At 36.5% G+C, this 24,526-nt stretch overlaps 1 protein-coding gene across 3 annotated transcripts in view; it reads right to left on the reverse strand.

Moving 5' to 3' along the window:
- Positions 1–24,526, reverse strand: part of SLC25A12 (solute carrier family 25 member 12) — a 121,901-nt gene that overhangs the window by 34,275 nt on the left and 63,100 nt on the right. For all 3 annotated transcript variants that reach the window (XM_037849346.1, XM_037849347.1, XM_037849348.1), the window contains 4 exons: positions 14,632–14,778; positions 12,035–12,173; positions 11,285–11,378; positions 9,609–9,693 (listed from right to left, as the gene is read on the reverse strand). In XM_037849346.1, coding sequence (XP_037705274.1) covers positions 9,609–9,693; positions 11,285–11,378; positions 12,035–12,173; positions 14,632–14,778 — 465 coding nt within the window. The remainder of the gene's footprint in view (positions 1–9,608; positions 9,694–11,284; positions 11,379–12,034; positions 12,174–14,631; positions 14,779–24,526) is intronic.

A 24,526-nucleotide genomic window follows, 5' to 3' on the forward strand; every position in this document is an offset into this window, starting at 1 on the left:
TTTCATCTTTCAGATCTAAAACATTCCACCTGGAATAGATTTTCACATGTGGTATGGGATAGGAATTTTTTTTCTATATGGATAACCATCATTAATTGAATTTTTAAAAAAAAATGTAACTAGCAGAATTTCAGATAGTGCAAAAAATTAAAAAATAAAACATTTCAGGTGACACGAAAGAACATACAGATATAATTCCTCCCTCGATTCCCAACCCCCTCCACCTGAGGGAAGAAGATGAGGTCAGATAAAGGAGTTGCACCACATATATATTTGAGCCCATCGTGGAATTTGCTCAGTTAGGATTCTCATGCTCAATGACAGTAATACCACAACAGCAGTTAACATTTATTGCATGCTTGATAGATGTAAGTGCATTATCTCAAGTAATTCTCACAATTACTATGAGCTAGGTACTATTATTTGCATTTAATAAAAGAAGAAACAGAGAACAGAGACATGTTACATAATCATAGCCCAAGTTTTTAGCCACTGCCTCCCTCATAACTCCTCTTGTATTTCTGAACTCACAAATTCTCTATCGTGAACAAGTGTTTCCATAACAACTTTCCCAAGCTGAAAATTAATATTGAGATAACAACAGGCATGTGCCCTTCTTCCTCATTTATATTTAAGTTTCAAGTAGGTTTTCATAGGGGAACATTTCTACATACCAAATGTAAACAATCATGTTTTCCTAGTTTGGCCATATAGGAAATATTACAAGAGATCACAGGTGTCTTCTGGAACTGATACAGGAATAGTTATATTTAGCATTACTTAATTCTGTGAATTGAAAAATTTTTTAAACTGATTCACTAAAATTGTCATCTATATGGCTGCCTTGGAATGCCTCATAAATCTGAAATATGTTAACTGAAAAAAGTTTTTTAAAGACTGAAAATTGCAGAAACTTTATCCTATTACTTTGGTTGTTGTAAGAACTTAGGCATATTTTCATATTATTCTGCTTGGGTCCTAACCTGTGTTACTTACAAAATTTTAAATGCTACAAAGAGGAGGTTAAAGTTAGACTTCTGAAAATAAAATCCATTAATTCAGACCGTTTTACACTACACAGGAGCTTGAAGGGATCTTGGAAATATTTGAAGGTTCTTGCTTTACCAAAGGAGAAGATGAGGCCCACAGAAACTTGTGACAGATCCCAAGGATAGAAAAGGTCAGATTTCACAATGGATATAACTGGGGACATTAAATCCCTTTTCAATATCTTCATAAATCTATTTCTATGAAATTCTAGAAATTGTTTATGATGTCTATTGACTTTCATTTTCTCAAGTGTCATTCTTAAAATGATTTACAGGAAAAATACATTTAAAATCTCAATTTTTTTGGACTTTTTCTTTTAGTGACATATACACAACTCAAAACTTCCTATTTTAACCATATTCAAGTGTAAAATTCAGTGGTATTAATTACATTCACAATGTTGTGCTACCATCACCACCATCAATTACCTCAAATTTTTCATTACCTGAAACAGAAACTCTGTACACATTAAGCAGGAACTCCCTATCCCCACCCCCCCACCCTGATAACCTGTAGTCTACTATCTGTTTCTATGAAATTTGTTTATTCTAGGTATTTCATATAAGCAAGATGATATAATATTTGTCTTTACACATCTGACTTCTTCAGGGTTCATCCATGTTGCAGTAAAACCTCAATGTTTACTTCTCTATACCTATCCCTCAGCAGTATGACTACCCAATCTACCTGATACACAAGAGGAAAAAAGGAAAGATGCAGGCACTGAGGTCCTTCCTTTGGGGATGGTACAGGAATTGATCCAAAGCCTCTGCATCTCTGGGTCACCCTCTGGCTGGGGACAAGGCAGGACTCCACCACCATTCCGGGTACCAATCAGAAACCCAGGAAGAAGAAGTGGTTTTTATCACTGCCTATTCCCTGAGGATCTGAAAAGACCTTTGAGACTCTGCCTGCCACTGAAGGAAGGCAAGTCATCCCCCAGTCTGTCTTACCGAGAATTCACAGTGATTGCAGAATTATGTCACCTTCCGAAGGACTGAAAAATATGAGGGATGTAGACTTACGGCGCCAAAGATTGCAAAATGAGTTTCAGATCTGACCTCTAAGAAAATTGCTAGGGGCAAGAGAAGTAGGTAAAGAGAAAAGTAAAAGCAGCAAATAAGCTGAGAATGCAGGGAATGAGTTGGGAGTTTTAAATTCAATTAACATTGTTTTTAAAATGCTAAAGGAAATATTCCCCAATGATGTGTATTAAGGATGCCCCCAGGGAAATCTGTATTAATAGAGACATGGGACACTGAAAAATACATCCTTTTGAAATAAAATTCCTCAAAATTCAAAAGGAAATGTTCAAGATACCAATTAGTGGAGGGGGAATGATAATCTAATAAGAACAGATAAACTATGGAGGGTAATCTCAATGTTATGGGAATGCTCAGGAATGATTATGGTTTGTAAACTTTCTTGGATATAGTAAGATCATGTTGGAAGCAATAGAGTTATTTTAGGTTTTTTTTTCTCTTATTCCTTTGTTTTCTTAGGGGTTGTTAATTTTCTTGGGGTATGGTAGGAACATGTTGGAAGCAATGTAGTTATTTTAGATTATTTGTTTTTCTTACTCCTCTGTTTGGACATGGTTTATTAATTTTCTTGGGGTATGGTACGAACATATTGGAAGCAAAGTAGTTATTTTAGGTTATTTGTTTTCCTTAATCCATTGCTTTGTTTGAAATGTTGTGGGGTTTTTTTGGTTGTTGTTTGCCTGTTTGTTTTTAATTTTTTGATAAACAAAGTTAAAAAATTGAAAAAAAATCAGTAGAAAAATGGGAGTAAAAACTAAATGACAAATAGGGTGGGATGGGGGGATGGTTTGGGTATTCTCTTTTCACTTTTATTTTTTATTCTTATTCTGATTCTTTCTGATGTAAGGAAAATGCTCAGAAATAGATTGTGGTGATGAACGCATAACTATATGATCATACTGTGAACAGGTGATTGTATACCATGGATGACTGTATGGTTTGTGAATATATTTCAATAAAACTGAATTTAAAAAAAAAAAAAAAAAAAAAAAGGAAATGTTCACCATGTTTACTACAGAAAAATATTAAATTCAGTAAGCTTTTTAAATTAAATATTTCAGCAATCAATGTTATATATATATAATTTTATTGAAAATCAATGAACTGGAATAAATTCATGTATTTTTAAAATATTTGAGAACTTAATGGAAATAAACTTTGATGGCAACAGAAAGAGCTCTTTGCTACTAAAGAAGCTAAAATGCAATGGGTTACTGACACATTTTATTTTGCAGGTAATTTTATTAAACGCTAAGCAAACTATTAAAGTATTAACCTAAAAGGTAAATATAAAAGCAATATTTTCCATTTTTAGTTCTCTTCAACCTGACTACAGAGGTTCTTGTTTTTGATTATGTAAAGTAGAACAGTAGAACTGGAAATTCTAATTAGTTTCAGAGACAGAATCATCATCATTCCACAGAGCTCAAGCAGAAGACAGATGTCTCAGTTTATTCTTCCTAAGGTGAACGACACATAACTCTTCAATGTTTCACTAACACGTTCAGTCAAGGTAAGCATTAGCGAGCCTATCCCTGGCTACTAAACAACATGGCGCAACGAATAAAAAGTAAACTGGAGCTCTTTCTGGGGCATAGCCATTTTAGCTTCCCCTGCCCCCGTCTCCTGTCTTTCCCCTATGCCCTCCCCATGTCTCCTAGCCTGTTTGGCATCATGTCCTCCTAAACAATCCTGAGGAACACAGGTATTTAGGGCAGGGAAATACCAGGGGGACAAGGACTGGCCCTTCCGACTTTCACCCACAAAGTCATATGACTATCTGCTACAACCAAAGCTTCCTCCAAGAGCTACAGAAGTAGGGGCTTCAAATTAAACAAGTTTGTTGTTTTGTTTTGTTTATGTTTCATTCCACTGCTCAGGGTAGTTTCATGGGGTTTTTTTTTTTCCACAAAGATAGTATTGTAAAAGTACTACATTAACTTGATAGGACTCAGAAGTTATTGCTTTAACATGATCAAGTTAGGGTGGTCACTGCCTAGACATCCCTGGATTTCAGGGAAAGTGATTAAACTAGAGGAAGGGGTAGCAACAGACAAGATGGAATTTAACAAAGGATTACGAATACTGAATTTCTATATAATTTTCTTTTTCTTAGTTGCCAGGGTATTAGAATTGCTAGAAGGAAAAAATGAAATGGTGGAACTATAATATAGGATATAATTTGTTCTATACCACTTGCTAAATTGTAATTTAAAAGTTATCACCTGATCAGAGACTTAGAAAATTCACAAATACCTGGAGGTTAAACAACACACTCCTAAACAATCAGTGGGTTAAAGAAGAAATAGCAAGAGAAATTGCTAAATATATAGAGACGAATGAAAATGAGAACACAACATACCAAAACTTATGGGATGCAGCAAAAGCAGTGCTAAGGGGGAAATTTATAGCACTAAACGCATATATTAAAAAGGAAGAAAGAGCCAAAATCAAAGAACTAATGGATCAACTGAAGAAGCTAGAAAATGAACAGCAAACCAATCCTAAACCAAGTACAAGAAAAGAAATAACAAGGATTAAAGCAGAAATAAATGACATAGAGAACAAAAAAACAATAGAAAGGATAAATATCACCAAAAGTTGGTTCTTTGAGAAGATCAACAAGATTGACAAGCCCCTAGCTAGACTGACAAAATCAAAAAGAGAGAAGACCCATATAAACAAAATAATGAATGAAAAAGGTGACATAACTGCAGATCCTGAAGAAATTAAAAAAATTATAAGAGGATATTATGAACAACTGTATGGCAACAAACTGGATAACGTAGAAGAAATGGACAATTTCCTGGAAACATATGAACAACCTAGACTGACCAGAGAAGAAATAGAAGACCTCAACCAACCCATTACAAGCAAAGAGATCCAATCAGTCATCAAAAATCTTCCCACAAATAAATGCCCAGGGCCAGATGGCTTCACAGGGGAATTCTACCAAACTTTCCAGAAAGAACTGACACCAATCTTACTCAAACTCTTTCAAAACATTGAAAAAAATGGAACACTACCTAACTCATTTTATGAAGCTAACATCAATCTAATACCAAAACCAGGCAAAGATGCTACAAAAAAGGAAAACTACCGGCCAATCTCCTTAATGAATATAGATGCAAAAATCCTCAACAAAATACTTGCAAATCGAATCCAAAGACACATTAAAAAAATCATACACCATGACCAAGTGGGGTTCATTCCAGGCATGCAAGGATGGTTCAACATAAGAAAAACAATCAATGTATTACAACACATTAAAAACTCGAAAGGGAAAAATCAATTGATCATCTCAATAGATGCTGAAAAAGCATTTGACAAAATCCAACATCCCTTTTTGATAAAAACACTTCAAAAGGTAGGAATTGAAGGAAATTTCCTCAACATGATAAAGAGCATATATGAAAAACCCACAGCCAGCATAGTAGTCAATGGTGAGAGACTGAAAGCCTTCCCTCTAAGATCAGGAACAAGACAAGGATGCCCGCTGTCACCACTGTTATTCAACATTGTGCTGGAAGTGCTAGCCAGGGCAATCCGGCAAGACAAAGAAATAAAAGGCATCCAAATTGGAAAAGAAGAAGTAAAACTGTCATTGTTTGCAGATGATATGATCTTATATCTAGAAAACCCTGAGAAATCGACGATACAGCTACTAGAGCTAATAAACAAATTTAGCAAAGTAGCGGGATACAAGATTAATGCACATAAGTCAGTAATGTTTCTATATGCTAGAAATGAACAAACTGAAGAGACACTCAAGAAAAAGATACCATTTTCAATAGCAACTAAAAAAATCAAGTACCTAGGAATAAACTTAACCAAAGATGTAAAAGACCTATACAAAGAAAACTACATAACTCTACTAAAAGAAATAGAAGGGGACCTTAAAAGATGGAAAAATATTCCATGTTCATGGATAGGAAGGCTAAATGTCATTAAGATGTCAATTCTACCCAAACTCATCTACAGATTCAATGCAATCCCAATCAAAATTCCAACAACCTACTTTGCAGACTTGGAAAAGCTAGTTATCAAATTTATTTGGAAAGGGAAGATGCCTCGAATTGCTAAAGACACTCTAAAAAAGAAAAACGAAGTGGGAGGACTTACACTCCCTGACTTTGAAGCTTATTATAAAGCCACAGTTGCCAAAACAGCATGGTACTGGCACAAAGATAGACATATAGATCAATGGAATCGAATTGAGAATTCAGAGATAGACCCTCAGATCTATGGCCGACTGATCTTTGATAAGGCCCCCAAAGTCACCGAACTGAGCCATAATGGTCTTTTCAACAAATGGGGCTGGGAGAGTTGGATATCCATATCCAAAAGAATGAAAGAGGACCCCTACCTCACCCCCTACACAAAAATTAACTCAAAATGGACCAAAGATCTCAATATAAAAGAAAGTACCATAAAACTCCTAGAAGATAATGTAGGAAAACATCTTCAAGACCTTGTATTAGGAGGCCACTTCCTAGACTTTACACCCAAAGCACAAGCAACAAAAGAGAAAATAGATAAATGGGAACTCCTCAAGCTTAGAAGTTTCTGCACCTCAAAGGAATTTCTCAAAAAGGTAAAGAGGCAGCCAACTCAATGGGGAAAAAATTTTTGGAAACCATGTATCTGACAAAAGACTGATATCTTGCATATACAAAGAAATCCTACAACTCAATGACAATAGTACAGACAGCCCAATTATAAAATGGGCAAAAGATATGAAAAGACAGTTCTCTGAAGTGGAAATACAAATGGCCAAGAAACACATGAAAAAATGTTCAGCTTCACTAGCTATTAGAGAGATGCAAATTAAGACCACAATGAGATACCATCTAACACCGATTAGAGTGGCTGCCATTAAACAAACAGGAAACTACAAATGCTGGAGGGGATGTGGAGAAATTGGAACTCTTATTCATTGTTGGTGGGACTGTATAATGGTTCAGCCACTCTGGAAGTCAGTCTGGCAGTTCCTTAGAAAACTAGATATAGAGCTACCATTCGATCCAGCGATTGCACTTCTCGGTATATACCCGGAAGATCGGAAAGCAGTGACACGAACAGATATCTGCACGCCAATGTTCATAGCAGCATTATTCACAATTGCCAAGAGATGGAAACAACCCAAATGTCCTTCAACAGATGAGTGGATAAATAAAATGTGGTATATACACACGATGGAATACTACGCGGCAGTAAGAAGGAACGATCTGGTGAAACATATGACAACGTGGATGAACCTTGAAGACATAATGCTGAGCGAAATAAGCCAGGCACAAAAAGAGAAATATTATATGCTACCACTAATGTGAACTTTGAAAAATGTAAAACAAATGGTTTATAATGTAGAATGTAGGGGAACTAGCAGTAGAGAGCAATTAAGGAAGGGGGAACAATAATCCAAGAAGAACAGATAAGCTATTTAACGTTCTGGGGATGCCCAGAAATGACTATGGTCTGTTAATTTCTGATGGATGTAGTAAGAACAAGTTCACTGAAATGTTGCTATATTATGTAACTTTCTTGGGGTAAAGTAGGAACATGTTGGAAGTTAAGCAGTTATCTTAGGTTAGTTGTCTTTTTCTTACTCCCTTGTTATGGTCTCTTTGAAATGTTCTTTTATTGTATGTTTGTTTTCTTTTTAACTTTTTTTTTCATACAGTTGATTTAAAAAAGAAGGGAAAGTTAAAAAAAAAAAAAAAAGAAAAAAGACAAACAAGGAAAAAAAAAAAAAAAGATGTAGTGCCCCCTTGAGGAGCCTGTGGAGAATGCAGGGGTATTCGCCTACCCCACCTCCATGGTTGCTAACATGACCACAGACATAGGGGACTGGTGGTTTGATGGGTTGAGCCCTCTACCATAAGTTTTACCCTTGGGAAGACGGTTGCTGCAAAGGAGAGGCTAGGCCTCCCTGTATTTGTGCCTAAGAGTCTCCTCCTGAATGCCTCTTTGTTGCTCAGATGTGGCCCTCTCTCTCTGGCTAAGCCAACTTGAAAGGTGAAATCACTGCCCTCCCCCCTACGTGGGATCAGACACCCAGGGAAGTGAATCTCCCTGGCAACGTGGAATATGACTCCCGGGGAGGAATGTAGACCCGGCATCGTGGGATGGAGAACATCTTCTTGACCAAAAGGGGGATGTGAAAGGAAATGAAATAAGCTTCAGTGGCAGAGAGATTCCAAAACGAGCCGAGAGATCACTCTGGTGGGCACTCTTACGCACACTTTAGACAACCTTTTTTAGGTTCTAAAGAATTGGGGTAGCTGGTGGTGGATACCTGAAACTATTAAACTACAACCCAGAACCCATGAATCTCGAAGACAGCTGTATAAAAATGTAGCTTATGAGGGGTGACAGTGGGATTGGGAATGCCATAAGGACCAAACTCCACTTTGTCTAGTTTATGGATGGATGTGTAGAAAAGTAGGGGAAGCAAACAAACAGACAAAGGTACCCAGTGTTCTTTTTTACTTCAATTGCTCTTTTTCACTCTAATTATTATTCTTGTTATTTTTGTGTGTGTGCTAATGAAGGTGTCAGGGATTGATTTAGGTGATGAATGTACAACTATGTAATGGTACTGTAAACAATCGAAAGTACAATTTGTTTTGTATGACTGCGTGGTATGTGAATATATCTCAATAAAATGATGATTTAAAAAAAAAAAAAGTTATCACCTGTATATATGTTATATTTTACAATAAGGAAATAACTGAAACTATGGTACTGTAATACATAGCATTTTTGAAAATTTCCTATATAACTATTTGTTAAGCCATATTTTGAAAGATACATCTTTTTGTATATATGTTATATTTCATAATAAAGAAATAGCTGAAACTGTGGAACTGTAACCCATAACATTCTTTGAAATTTGCTCTCTAACTACTTGTTAAATTACACTTGGAAAGTTATCACTTCCATGCATGCATGTTATATTCTGCAATAAAAAATATGATTTAAAAAAAGAAGCTATTGCTTTAATCATCCTTAAATTTTTAAAAAATGTAATATTTAATCAAAAATGCAATAATAGTCAAGGTTTTCTTCATGGTTCATTAATTAGATATTGTTTTTCATTTTTATTGTCATAATCGATAGTGCATAATCCTGGTGAAAGATTTATTTTATTAGAGGAATGTATTGTATTTAAAAACCCTATAAATAAACTTAACACTAGCCTTTAAATGTGACTAAACAAATGAAAGAAAAAGACTGCTAATTCTAGGAGGAAAGAAGCCAAATCTATGTTTGTACTCTTACTTTCCTTATCATAATAAGCTAAAAGAAAAAAACACAAACATAAACCTAGTTACCCCACAGAAATAGTTTATGAGGGTAGGGATAGAAGTAGTTCTGTAAGTTTAATCTTTGAGCTAAGTAAAGTCTCTTTCTGGAAAGTAGTTTTTAATTTTCACAGTATTCAGGAGCTTTAGGCTATTGTGTACATACTATTTCAGCATTTTTTAAGGTGATTATATTTACGACTCCTCTTACCTGTCTCTGAAGTTCTGCCAGGTTATAAGGTAAAGCACCCTCAGCCAATGGGGCTATTCTCTCAATATCTGCCAAAGTCAAGCGCCTTCAGGTAAAAGTATGGGAAAGAAAGAATGTTACACACCAACAAACTCTTCATAACAAGATCATCTTTCTTCATGAAAAAAAAAAAAGAAAGAAAGAAAATTAGCTATGGTTTTAAAGTATTATTTCCCTAGTCACACATATCACGTTAGTGAGAAAAAAATTCTTCAGACCCTATTTGCCATAACAAAAAGCAAAAGATTCTAGAGATATCAGGTGAAATGTATGAATTTAGTAAGATTCCAGACATAGATATTATAAATGAAGAAATAATTCTTGCCAGAAGCAAAGTATAGACACTGCAGTTCATGCATACTAAATGTATCCCCTAGGCATATATATTTAATGTATATCTCAGGAAGGATAGACACAAAACTGATAAATATTGGTTGCTTTCAAGAAAGGGTTCACAAAGGTAGGGGGGAGATATGTTTACTGCATAGTCTTAAACCCTTTGAGTTTTAAACCATTTGCACTATTATTTCTCAAAAAGTTTACTTAAAAATAAGTACATTCCATGAACCAGCTAGAAGATCATTTCAGAGCCAGCTTCGACAAGCACTCTTTAAAAGCATTTATTCTCATGAAGATGAGTCAAAACCTTTGTATAAAAATGTGACTTCTGGATGGAAGAGACACAACCTGGTATTTCATGTCAATCACCAAAACCTGGCTGATATATTCAGTCCAACAATTTATTATGTACCATGAAGACAATAAATCACCCATATATATTCAACTTCTCTTAATACTCAGTTCTAGGGTTAAAACCAATTTTTCAGATATTCCTACACTTAAAGAACTAGTAGAAGTGATTTAAAAAAGCCTGATCTCTTAATAGCTCATAAGTCCCTTATCCCACAGGTCCTGCTGGGTGCCCATAGATAAGGAGTTTTCTTTTGGATTTGCATAAGACTTTGCAATTATATACCCTCTCTGTGCTCTGGTTTCTTTTATCTATAAAATGGAGGTATAAAACATCTGCTCCTGCCTGTGATGGTAACTATGGTCATAATGTCAAAGGCATATCTCAGGAAAACGATACTCTCCAACACAAAATGGCACATACTGTTTACTAAAATGACCATTTATCATGAACCAAAACAGAGTCCTGAAAATGAGCATATACCTCAGTCCTACAAATTAAGACAAATTTCCAAAAATCTCTTGAAATTCATAACATCTCCAGAGAGCCCAGAATAAATCAATTTCTTTTTCCTCCCTCTCTTACTTCTTCTTCTCACTTCCTTCTCCTCTCATTTTTCTTCCTTTCCCCTCACTTTCCTTTCCTCCCCCTCCCTCCTTCACACTGTTCTCTTCCCTCTCCCCCTCCATCTCTTCCCTCCTCTTTCTTTCCCCGTTCTTTTTACTTCCCCTCTTCTCTCTCTCTTTCCCTCCATCTCTCCCCATCCTTCTCTCTGACTTCACCTGTCTCTCCCTTCTCCCATTTCTCATATCTGCCTGTCTCTCTTTCTTGGATTTAAGTAGACTGAATAAACTATTGTTGAGATGAACTGAAAGCATATCACTTTTCACATTTTAAAAAGAACTGCCCTATAAAGAATATGATAAAGAATTATTGGAATAGTTACCCTGTAGCAGTATATAAGTCTGCAAGCTGGTAGAGGATATCAATTTCTAGTGGGGTGACTTGTCCAAAGCGTATGGCATTCTGGGCAAATTCCTCTAGAAGAGAAGAAAAGTTTTCAAATCTTTAAAGATTATTAAAATACATCAAACATCTACCTTAACCAACTATAATCCGAAAGCTAAAGATATTTTAGTATTACTTCAAAAATCAAAAACTGAATTTAAAACACTCGAGTTCAACCACATAACAACATGCATTTCTGAAAGCTGGTAAAAGATAAAAACTTAAGATGATGAAACCACAAAAGCAGAAAGATTAACTCTGAAGATAAAACAATCTTTTTAGAATTCCTTCTCTTATCTCGTTTATTCGCTCTGGTCTCCAGAGTTACAAGGTTACTGTTTTCCAACCACCCGAGACATCCTGCTACAATTCGCTGAAAGGAGTAGCATTGCCCATCCTTCTGTGGCAACTCCCTCCTAGAACAAACAAGCTGCTGCCACAGCGCCATTGACCTGTTTGACAGATTGAGCCACGGTTCTTTTCAAAATTGTCACAGCTACTTTTCCATTCCCGACCTCAGCATCCCACTTAATCCACCTGGATTTTTCAAAGGCATTATGGCTCAAGCATGTACACATAGGAACAACATGCTTCAGAGTCAGTAAACTTAGACCAACCTCATGCCCTAGATGAAGCAGAATGAAAATGCTGAGATCCAAATCAATATGGCTTTAATAAAAAAACTTACCCTTGGTGACTTCAACATCTTTCCTCGTGCCAGCTAGAGTGCTATATATTTTACGAACAAGCTCCATGTTATTCAGCAAGGAGTTAAATGCATTGAAGTAGGAGAAGCTAACCTGGTGCGAGATACTTCCTCCAGCTGCCTAGGAAATGACACCACAACAAGTTAAAAAATAACATAAAATAAAACAAATAACAAAAACACAGTCATGGACACTGCACTTTTCTTAAAGATGATCCAAATGAGTCTTTGTTATTAAAACTAACAACGAAGCAAAATATCGTGCTGAAACACAGTGCACTTCATGCCCTAAGGGCAATCTATGTAATTTAGGTTTTAAGGAAGAAAGCAACATCTGGAAGTTGGACTTCATGGTTCATCTACTATAAGGTCAGAAACAACAAATATAATTATCACAGATCAAAAACAATGGTTATTGAAACATGTTTTTATGACCCTTAACTATGGAACGCCTGTTAGTCCTGGATAAGCCAAACATCCATGCACAATATAAGGAACAATTTTAACTTATTTTTTTCTCCATAAAAAAAAAGTGGTAACTTTAAATCTTAAGACTATTTCACTACATTAAAGGCCATTATTTCACTACATTAAAATATTTAAGTATCTTCAGTCTGTACTGGGTCCTGAATCTGTATCATGAAGGGTACACTCACCAAACAAAAAAATACACAGAAAATCTAGGGAGCATTTATTTACTTTAAGTTACGTCTTCAGCAGAACAGAGCGAAAGAGGCTCTCTTATGCCCGGGGATGGGTGGTGGTGGGACAATGCGGCCTGCATTACCTGTGCAGGATGAGGAGGTAATTTCCCTCTCTGCCTGCCACTTGGATCCAAACTCAAAACACAGTATTTTTCATAGTTTACGAAAGCCTAATTTCTAAGCTAGGAGTCAGAGCGACCCATATGATTGAAAACGTTCCCTATTAAAAACTCAAGAAAATACCTATTGAAATATTAATCTGACAACCTTAATCATTAAGGTCTACTATAAGAATAGTGTAGGTAACGATGGGAAAACGTATCCACCCTCACCACCCACCACACACATACCAGCATGCCTTAACCCAAATATAGATATTTGCATTAGCCCAAGTTTGGATACCAGTAACCCAAAAGCAGGGCTCAAATTCCTCTGAGGATTGGAAATGGCTTTAGCAAACTGAGGCTATAAGAGGTCTATCCAACCCAACTGGAAAAGATCAAATGGGTCCCCTCCGCCAAAGGCACTGAGCTCATTTCCTTCTAGGATTCTCTTCCCTTCTTTCCTCCTTCCCTTACTCTCTCCCTTTCTTTCTTTCCCTTCTTCTTTCATTTTTTTTTAGTTGGGGTATGAGGTAAGGATAAGGGAGTGGGGGATAGGTGTCAAGGAGGTGAAATGTGCAGGAGAAAGTGACATGCTCCATGTTCAAATTCACTGAAGAAAAGGAACAGAAGTTGATCTTTCTACCCCAGTCTAAATCAGAGATAATGATCTTCAGCTGAAACAACAAAAGTGCTCATTGGCTTCCCTCCACTTAAAACAAGCAGCAATCAAAAACTTATACATAAGGACCATGCATGAACAAGAAAACGGGTAGTGAGGGAGTTTTACCACTTTTTGAGAGGAAGTGGATGACAACAGTTTGCTATTAGTCCAGATGATTACTTTGCAGAGATTAGCAATTTGACAGAACAAAAAGTTGTGTCTGGTCCATGCAGACTGAATACACAGGTGAAGGGGCATCCAGAGGAGTGAGCCGATGCCCATATACTTCCTCCAGACCTTCTTCTGTGTTATTAAAACAGTGCCGAGGCCAATGATGGTCCCTCTAGCAGACAGCACCCTGCAGTCAACAAGGAAGGAGCCATGCCTGTAGCAAGGCTTTGAGAGCTGGTGGGGTGGAAAGAAGCCAAGGTGAAGGCAGCAGAATTTAGGAGAGGTACTGCCGACTGGGAAAGTAATTGCTCACCCTTGTCTACAAACTCCCTTGTTTTTGTTGAGTTGGACTCTGTAAATGGAAATAAACAATTTGGAAATATATAAGAGCAAGTTGGTGGTTCTGCCTTGTTTACCTTCTATCTACCATGCATGAAGTAAGAATAGCTGAGAATCAGATGGGCCCAGGGAGGCAAACAAAGACCAATATTTCAAAAGGTTTGAGGAATTAGAGAATGCCAGTGAGCATCATGCATGAGCCTATACTTAAGGGTGGATGAAATTCAGAGGGCAAGTTACATGTACCCCATTCTGAAGCAGAATTTCTAATAGCAAAAACATTCAAATTCCAGGAGTCAATCTTCTTTCAGCCCACAAAAGGACATTCTAACATGTCACCATTCGTCCATGTTACACTCAATGGGATTTTTGTCCTTATCCACAAATTTCATACAATCAAAGTCTTTATATTAAATACAGCTCTCCATGGACAATCAGGTCTACAACATGAGTTTCCATTTTCTATACAAGTAGTTCAACAAGAAATCAGATAAACCTGTTTGCCAAAATTGCTAATGAAACTAAAACCTAGAGATGTGAAAAATAAGTCAGAACCACACTTCCATCTATAGAACATTAAAGTACTTGCTCTTTACTTACTGAAACTAAGTTCTCCTCCACAAAAGGAGTAAGCATGTGAGACCGAATGGTAACCATGATGTCACTGAAATCCAGCCCAGAAATCATGCCACTTTTGGTTTTATCTTTCAGTGCAAAGGCTTGTCTTGCATGTTCCAACTGCAACTCCTGGAGGGAAAAATTAGAAATAGGGCATTTATTTGGTTAAAGCACAACCCAAGTGCATGTTTTGGGAAGAAAGGACATTCTTCCCCCACATGCACTTACTACATATACAAACGATGTGTACAGCTCTGAATTTACAAGAAAGCTTTTGATTTCTTTCAAGAAGCATGTGTTTTCTTGAAAATGTACTATATATTGTTTCTCAGGAAAAAAAGAATAAATCAGAACATGACAATAAAGAAAAGTGATGACAAAAGAACCTTCAGATTTTATTTGAAAAGTTTTCACCACTCTATGAGATAAGAAATTGAATAATAAAATTGTGTCTACCAACAACAACAAAAAAGTTTTCATCGCTGAAAAAAGAGTATGTTTGCAGTGCTTTATCTCAGCCTTTAAAATACTTAACTTATTCTCCCCTGCTTGAAAGCATTCTTGTCATCCAAAAGTACTTTTTCAGTTAATAGTTTAGATTCATCATCAGTTTTTCAATTTTAAAGGTTGCAAAGTCTCTCTCTGAATTAGTGATCATTTTTCAAGAAAATTTTTTAAATGAATGCAATAAGAAACTCTGGCAACTGCTAAGTGCAATACTTAGTAATTATCACATGGAAGTTATGAATACAAATTGCATAACTATTATTCAGCTATTGCTCTGTGTGGCTTTGGATACAGTTAATCAGAAACTGTAAAGCAATCCAGAATATTTCTGAACTTTTGAACTAATGGGCAGCCAAACTTTATAATAGGTGCTATCAATAAAAATAACAAAATCTGCCAATAATATCCTGGGTACTATATATAAAAGTGAAAATTAGTGCATGTCTGCCCTGGGAACCCATGACATAATCCTTATAAACCTGTTAGCATGATGTAATAATGGTATAATGGTGCTATTAGATACCATCTTCCCACTATTTGCAACTCTGGAAATAAGGGCCACATCTAAATACATAAATATTATTCCAAGAAGAAAAGAAGTTCCATGAATAAAGATCTTGGTTTATGTAGCACAGTTAAAAACACAGGAAAACGTGGAATCAATGTTATAAATTTTCTTCAGTAAATTCAGGGGAACCAATGATGAAAGAAAATCTTCTTGGACAGACACTAGTTTGGAGGACATTTTCTTTTAAAAAAAAAAAAAAAGCTCTCTAATGTATAATATTTTTAACTTTTCAAGTTTGAGCATTTTACAAGATGAGTCAGAAAGTCAGTAACAGTGGAAGTGTTAGAACAAGCGCTGGTTCTACAAATACTAATACCTAAAGGGTATAGGTTTCAAATCTGTGGCTCATTCTGATGAAGAAAAAAATATTCTGGGCTTATAAAAAATAAAAATAAATCCTGTTTCTGGTTCAAAAGGGTACATGGTGGGTGAGTGCAAGAACTAGGAAAAAGGTAAAGGTGGCTATGCTAAAGCTGAAGATCATGTGCACTTAAAAATGCATTTTCAACTATGAGGTGAAAATAGCACAGCATCAGAAATTGTGTTGCTTTGGATAAGACTGAACTCATGACTTTAACTCTGCTGTCTTACAAAACTCCACTCTCCACTAAAATGACAGTAAAGGAATTTAAGAAAGTAATTTAAAACAAAAACAAAATAACCAGTAATCCAAGAGCAAGAAGAACAGAAAGGAGAAGAGAACAACCAAATTTTTAAGATTAAAAACAAAACGGCAAGTAACAATTGATTTAGCAGACCTAAGAAAACTGGAAGTGGGGAAAGCCAAAAAGTAACCCAATTTACAGAACAAAATGACCAAAGGTCTCAGGAACTGGCTGCAGGAGTATCTCTGGAAGTGACACAAAAGTAAAACTAAAACAGGAGGCTTGGATGGAAGTCTGTTTAAGAAGCAATTACAGAGTTACCTACTTTCCTCCACACTGCCAGGACACTGCCCTTACCACATCCTGGCAGAAGACAAGAGGTTTACTCTCTGGAAAGGTTAGCCGAAGGTCTCTGGACTAGGGATAACAGGCACAGTTGAGAGTGAGAGGACTAGTTAGAAAAAAGGGAATTAAGTGAAAGTCCATCTCCTTCCTGGTGGTTGGGACTTCCAACCCTCTTCGCTTACTCAGCAACTAGAATGTTAGAAGCCAGGATCTAATATTCCAGACAGGTGGCCAGAATATTCTTCTCCAATTTGCCAATCCAAATTTAAAGACCTGAAGGTACAGACATTAGCAAGTCCCCAATAAAACACCTAGCCAGAGAACTCTACATTAAGTTCCAGAGTTAATAAGTCCTACCATGAAACCAAAGCCCCCACTAAGTCCGAATCTTAAACATGGACAGAGAACCACGGACCATCAGTCATATGAGAAAAACCACTAACATGAAAGACAGAGACTCAAAGAGCAAAAAGAAATCTGAAGAAAATGGCTACTTTTTAGGGAAAAGAGGCTTAAAAAAAAACTGTCATTAATATCTTTGGAGAGATGAGAGAAGACAGTGTATCCATGAAACAGTATGCTATTTTTAAAAAAGGACTATTCAGAGTACCAAAATGAGCTCCTGAAAATTAGAAATACAACAGAAATGAAAAACCTAGTAGAAGATTTGGAAAGAAAATTAAAAACAAAAAATTAAAGGATCACACACTTAACATACAGTTAATACATTTAATAGTTCTAGAAAGGAAGAAAATAGAAGAGATCATTAAAGAAATAATAAGAAAATTTCCAAGATTGAAGGACGCAAGTTTTCAGATTAAAAGAGCCCAATGAATGCCTAGCACAATGAATAAAAATAAACCCACACAGAGGTATATCATCATGAAATTTCAGAACACTGAAGAAAAAAAACCTTAAAACTTTCCAGAGGGGGATAAAACATGTTTCAAAATAGAATCAAGAATGAGAATGGCACCAGACTTCTCGGCAGCAATACTGGAAGCTAGAAAGCAAAAGAGCAATGCTTTCAAAATCATGAGGAAAAATATTCCTCCTAGCATTCCAAATACAAACTGCTTAAGTGTGAAGATACCGCAGAGATGTTTTCAGATATGTAAAGCCTCAAAAAAATTTACCTCTGAGGCACCTTTCCTCAAGAAGACCCTGCAGAAAGTATTGCACCAAAAGAGCAAGTAAAACAAGATAAAGAGATGAAATCCAGCAAACAGGAGTCAACATAACAGAAAGGCAAAGGAACCCCCCAGGAGGAAAGTAAAGAGCAAGCCTAGAATGACAGCTATGCAGCAAGCTTACAAAGTCCAGTTTCCTCCCGTGGAGTGGGCCAGAAAGCTCTAGGAAAATGGTACAGCCAATGTAGCAAACAGTTTGGCACTTCCTCAAAGTAATTAAACATAGAACTACCATATGACCCACCAATTCCACTCATACAAATATACTCAAAAGAACTGAAAACAGTTATTCACACCAATGTTCATGCAGCATTATTCACAATAGTCAAAAGGCAAAACAATCCCTATGTCCACCAACTGATGAATGGATAAAGAAAATGTGGTATATTCATACAACAGAATATTATTCAGTCATAAAAAGAAATGAAGCACTGATAATTGTACAAGGTGGATGAACCTCAAAAACACTGCTAAGTGAAAGAAGCCAGACACAAAAGGCCACATTGTTGTATGATCCCATTTAAATGAAATATCCGAAATAAGTAAATCCATAAAGACAGAAAGCAGGCTGGCGATTACCAGGGGCTGGGGAGCGGAGAATGGGGAGTAACTGTTTAATGGGTATGGAGTTTCCTTTTGAGGTGACGAAATGTTATGGGACTAGAAAAAGGTGACGGTTGCACAATATTATGAATATATAAAATGCCAATGAATTATACGTTTTTAATGGTTAATTTTATATTCGTGATTTTTATCTCAATTTAAAAAAAAAAAGCTCCAGAAGAACTCCAAGAAGATGAAATTAATGGACTACCAAAGGTGTTTTAAACATATTAAAAACAAGACTTTGATGACTGCAGGAAAGTTTGGAATGAATTTGCATCAAACAGAAAACTAAACAAACAAAAAAAATTAGAAACTCTAAGAAAAGAAATCATTTCCTACTTGGATTAGCAATGAACAATGTTTACATGTTTATTATTTCATTATTCCTTAAAGCAATAATTGCATTATTATGTAGGGTAATTATGATTTTGATCTAAGAAGATTCATGACATCATTATATGGAGGAAGGGGAAGGGACAAAAAGTGTTTAAGTCTCTGGTAGGGAGAGAGAGGAACTAGCTCCTAATCTTCCATGGTTTGAATTCAATCAAAAATACCTAAAAGTGAAAAGTTAAGAAGTTTAAGTGGGAAGATGGTGGAGTAGGGAGTCCAGGACTCATTCCTTGCACTAAAACAACTATTGAACAGACAGGAACTGTCTGAAACAACTATTCTGAAACTCCAGAGGCCAGAAGAACACTGTATTACATCCAGGGAAGAGCAGAAGGAAGAGGCTGATAAATTACTGTAAAGAACAATAAACTGCTCTCTGCAGGAGCAGCCACTGGAGCCCATCCCCCACTCCTGAGGGGTCCAACCCCTGGCTACCTCGCTGGTGACAGAAAGGGCTTTGAAAATCCTCTTCCCCAAGAACAGGACGGGCATGGCCAATCACTGATCATAGCTTTTGATTAGCCACTTTGGATTGCTAGGAATCCAGCCCTGAGGGCAGCTATTGTTTCAACCCACCCCAGACAAAGACAGCAGCAGCCATTGTTTCAACCCTCCTCAGACAGGGACACAGGCTGCGGAGGTGGTGGAGACCTAAAGACACTGCACTTCCTCAGGGCTCTGGAGGACAGTTAGTTGAAGGGCTGCATTTGCTGGGAGGCCAGGAAAGGTCAGCTTTGGAGAGCCATCAGAGAACTTCTCGACGCTCTTCCTGACCCCCTCTCCAGGGCTCTCTGGACCCAGTCTGCACCCTCTTCATGGGTCCCTGGCCCTGTTTTGGTTGGGAAAGATTAATGTAGGAAAATCCTCTCCACTGTGACCCTTCTCCCAGAAATTTCCTTCCCAGCAAAAACACCTTGAGACAATGAAAGGAGTATAAGAAACTATCGAGATGGACAGTCTGGGGTAAAGGGAAAAAAGAAAATATATATTAAAAGCAAAAATAACTATGACACCTTTGGAAGACCATCAAGAGCCCCAATACATGCATTAGGAAGTCCCAGAAGGAGAAGAGACAAAGAGGAAGAAGGAATATTCAAAGAAATAATGACAGAACTTCCTAAATTTAGCAAAAGATGGGAATATGCCCAACCGAGAAGCCCAGAGAACACAAACAGCAGAAACACAAAGAAAATACAACCCATCATGTACAGATTACACAATCAAATGCAAAGACAAGGACAGAGTTCTGAAAGCTGCAAGAGAAAAGCAGTGTGCTACATACAAGGGAATTCCAGTTAGACTGAGCGGCAATTTCTCATCAGAAACCATGGAGACAGGAAGGCAGAGGGTTGAAATACTTAAAACGCTGAAGGAAAACAAGTTACAGCCCAGAATTTTATATCCGATGAGACTATCTTTCAAAAATGAAGGAAAGAATTAGACATTCTCAGGTAAAAACCTAAGGGAGTTTGTCACCACTAAACCAGCCGTACAAGCAATGCTAAAGGGAGTTCTTCAGACTGAAAGGAAAGGACACTAGACAGTGTTTCAGCATAGAATAAAGAAACAAACACCTGTGGTAAAGGTAATTATTTAGGTAGTTATAAATGCCAGTATTACTGTAACGTATTGTTTGATATGTAACTCCATTTCTTACTTCTTACAGGGGCTAAAATGCAAATGCATAAAAAGTAATGATAAATCTAGGTTTGAGGAAATAAACTGTACAAAGACATAAGTGGTTACAAGTACAAAAACAAATAGTGGGTGGGAGGAAGGGGTAGAGGAAAAGTACATGTTATTGAAGTTAAGCTGGTATCAAACCAAATATGATTGCTATATATTTAGGATGTTAAATTTTAACTCTGTAGTAACCATAAGGAAAATTCATGAAAAATCTATCCAGATAGAAGTGGGAAGGCACTCAATATGGTACAACACATAAAAGCAAATAAATATAACAGTAACAGAAGTGAGGAACAAAAAAGGTATGACTTACAAAGACTTAATAGTAAGATGGCCGAAGAAAGTCCTGTATTGTAAGTGGTGACTTTAAACGGAAAAGGATTAAACTCTTCAGTCAAAACACAGAGATTGGTAGAATGGATGAAAAAGCAGGACTTAACTGTATGCTGTTTGCAGGAGACTCACCTGTAAGTCAAAGATACAAGTAGGCTGCACAGCCTAACAGGAAAACAATTATTGTAATGGTCCCTAGATTGTGAGCTCTTACAGCAGTCACATCTATTTCTCCAAACTCAGAGATGCTGATCCCTTTGTGTATAACCTGATTGATCTCCAGAACATTGGGTACCTGGAACTCAGAGCTAGAACTCGGCAAATATGAACGTCAGTATTAGAACATATAAGAACTGTTAAAAAAAGCTGAAAAAGAGTCCAGACTTCAACTAGAGACATGAATGAAGCAGACGTGGTTAGGACTAGGGCAAATCGGGCCAAAGGGTAAAGGACAATACTGACTGCATTTTAAAATCTCAAATTCCATGTGAGACCAAGGGAAGAGATGGTTAGTTGATGCAAGAGCTATATTTCCTAAACAATTTAACTCATACAGTTTGTTCAAATATCATAATTACATGGAACCTTTAATAGGAAGTAAGACCTGGTAGGTTTGCATAGGTTAGTGTGAAGTTACATCCCAAAGTAATTTGGGCAGAGAATAATAATACATATGCAGGGCCCCCTTGAGGAGCTGGGGGCAAATGCAGAGGTGTTGGGCTTCCTCACCTGGATTGTTGCTGATGTTCTAACAAACACTGAGGACTCATGGTTTGATGTGCTGAGTCCTCTATCACGGAACTTGCCCTTATAAGTCTCATTACTGCAAAGGAAAGGCTAAACCTGTTTATAATTGTGCCTAAGAGTCTCCCCCTGAGTACCTCTCTGTGGCTCAGATGTGGCCCTCGCCCTCTCTCTAGCTAAGCCAACTTGGCAGGTGAACTTACTGCCCTCCCCCTATGTGGGATCTGACTCCCAGGAGTGTAAATCTCCCTGGCAACATGAGCTATGACTCATGGGGATGAATCTGGACCCAACACCATAGGATTGAGAACATCTTCTTGATCAAAAGGGGGGCGCAAAATGAAACGAAACAAAGTTTCAGTGGCTGAGAGATTCCAAGTGAAGTCGAGAGGTCACTCTGGTGGGCACTGTTAAGCACTATAGAGATATCCCTTTTTAGGTTTTAGTGCAGTGAAATAGCTAGAAATAAATACCTGAAACTATCAGACTACAACCCAGTAGCCTTGACTCTTGAGGACAATGGTATAACAATGCAGCTTATGAGGGATGACAGTGTGATAATGAAAGCCTTGTGGATCACAGTCCAATTATCCAGTGTATGGATGGATGAGTAGAAAAATGGAGACAAAAAACTAAATGAAAAATAAGGTGGGCAGTGGATGATTTGGGTATTCTTTTTTACTTTAATTTTTTTATTCTTTTTTTCACTTTTTCTGGTACAAGGAAAAGGTTCAAAAAATAGATTGGGGTGATGAATGCACAACTATATGATGGTACTGTGAACAACTGATTGTACACTTCAGATATTTTGGATGATTATATGGTATGTGAATTATCTCAATAAAAATGAATTAAAAATAAGTAGAGCTGTAAACTTGAATCTCAAAAAAAAAAAAAAAAAAGAGAGACACAAGTAGGCTTAGGATGAAAGGATGGAAAAAAATAAACCATGCAAGTAATAAGCAAAAGAAAGCTTGGGTAGCTATACTAATATCAGATAAAATAGACCTTAAGTCAAAAACAGAGATAGTCACTATATACTGATAGAGGGGTCAAGTCAACAAGAAGATGTAATAATTATATAAATACATATGCACCAAACAGCAGAGCCACAAAATATATGAAGCAAACTCTGACAGATTTGAAGGGAGAAATTGACAGTTCTACATTAACAGTAGGAGACTTTAATATACCACTCTCAATAATAGATAGAAAATCTATTCAGAAGATCAATAAGGAAGTACTAGACTTGAATGATACTCCAAATCAACTAGACCTTACAGATACATATAAAACACTTCACTCAACAAAAACAAAATGCTCATTCTCCTCGAGTGCACATGGATAATTTGCCAAGACAGATCACACGTTGGGTCACAAAACAAGTATCAAAAATTAAAAAAAAATATTGAAATCATACACTGTATCTTCTCTGACCACAACAAAATGAAGCTAGAAATCAGTAACAGAGGGAGAAATGGAAAATCACAGATAAGTGGAAATGAAACAACATACTCTTAAATAACCAATGGGTTAAAGAGGAAATCAGAATTGAACTTAGGAAATATCTTGAGGTGAGTGAAAATGAAATATAACATAACAAAGCTTATGGGATATAGCAAAGGTAGTGCTGAGAAGGAAATTTATAGCTCTAAATACTTACCTTAAAAAAAGAAGAAAAACTTCAAATCAGAAACCTAACCTCAAAACTGAAAGAACAAGAAAAAGAAGAGCTAACTAAATCAAATCAAACAGAAAGAAGGAAATAACAAAGTGGAAGTAAATGAAATAGGAAAAAACAAACAAACAAACAAACAAAATCAACAAAACCAAAAGTTGGTTCTTTGAAAAGATCAATAAAATTGACAAGCTTTTAGCTAGACTGACAAAGAAAAAAGGAGAGGACACAAATAACTGAAATCAGAAATGAAAAGGGGGACATTACTAATGAATCCCCTGAAATAAAATGGTCTATAAGGATACTATGAACAACTGTATGCCAATAAATTAGATAACCTAGATGAAATGGACAAATTCTAGAAACACAAAAACTACCTACAATGACTCTAGAAGAAGTAGAAGAGCTCAATAGACCTGTTACTAGGAAAGAGACTGAATCAGTAAACAAAAACCTCCCAACAAAGAAAAGTCCAGGACCAGATGGCTTCACATGGCAATCCTACCAAACATTCCAACAAGATTAAACTCAAAATCTGCTCAAACTTTTCCAAAAAATTGAAGAAGAGGGATCACTCCTTAATTCATTCTATAAGGCCATCACCCTCATACCAAAGCCAGATAAAGATACCACAAGAAAACTACAGACCAATATCTCTTATGAATATAGATGCAAAAATCCTTAAAAAAAAAAAACTTGTAAATCAAATCCAGCAGCCTATTAAAAGAATAATACACCATGATTAAGTGAAATTTAACCCTGGTATGCAAAGTTGGTTCCACATAAGAAACTCAATTAATGTAATACACCACATTAACAGAATAAAGGTAGAAAACCAGATAATCATCTCGACTGATGCAAAAAAGGCATCTGACAAAATACAACACCCTTTCTTGATAAAAATACTTAGAACACTAGGAATAGAAGGAATCTTTCTCAACATTATAAAGGGCATATATGAAAAGCCCACAGCTAACATCCTACTTAATGGTAAAAGACTGAAACTTTCCCTCTAAGATCAGGAACAAGACAAGGAACAAGACAAGGACCACTGTTATTCAACATTGTACTGGAAGTTCTAGCCAGAGCAATTAGGCAAGAAAAAGAAATAAAAGGCATCCATATGGAAAGGAAGAACTAAAACTTTCCCTATTTGTAGATGACAAGATCCTATATAAGGAAATCCTGAATAATCTACCACAAAGCTCCTAGAGCTAATAAA

This window comes from Choloepus didactylus, chromosome 9 (genome assembly GCF_015220235.1).
Source record: "Choloepus didactylus isolate mChoDid1 chromosome 9, mChoDid1.pri, whole genome shotgun sequence".
NCBI lineage: Eukaryota > Metazoa > Chordata > Mammalia > Pilosa > Megalonychidae > Choloepus > Choloepus didactylus.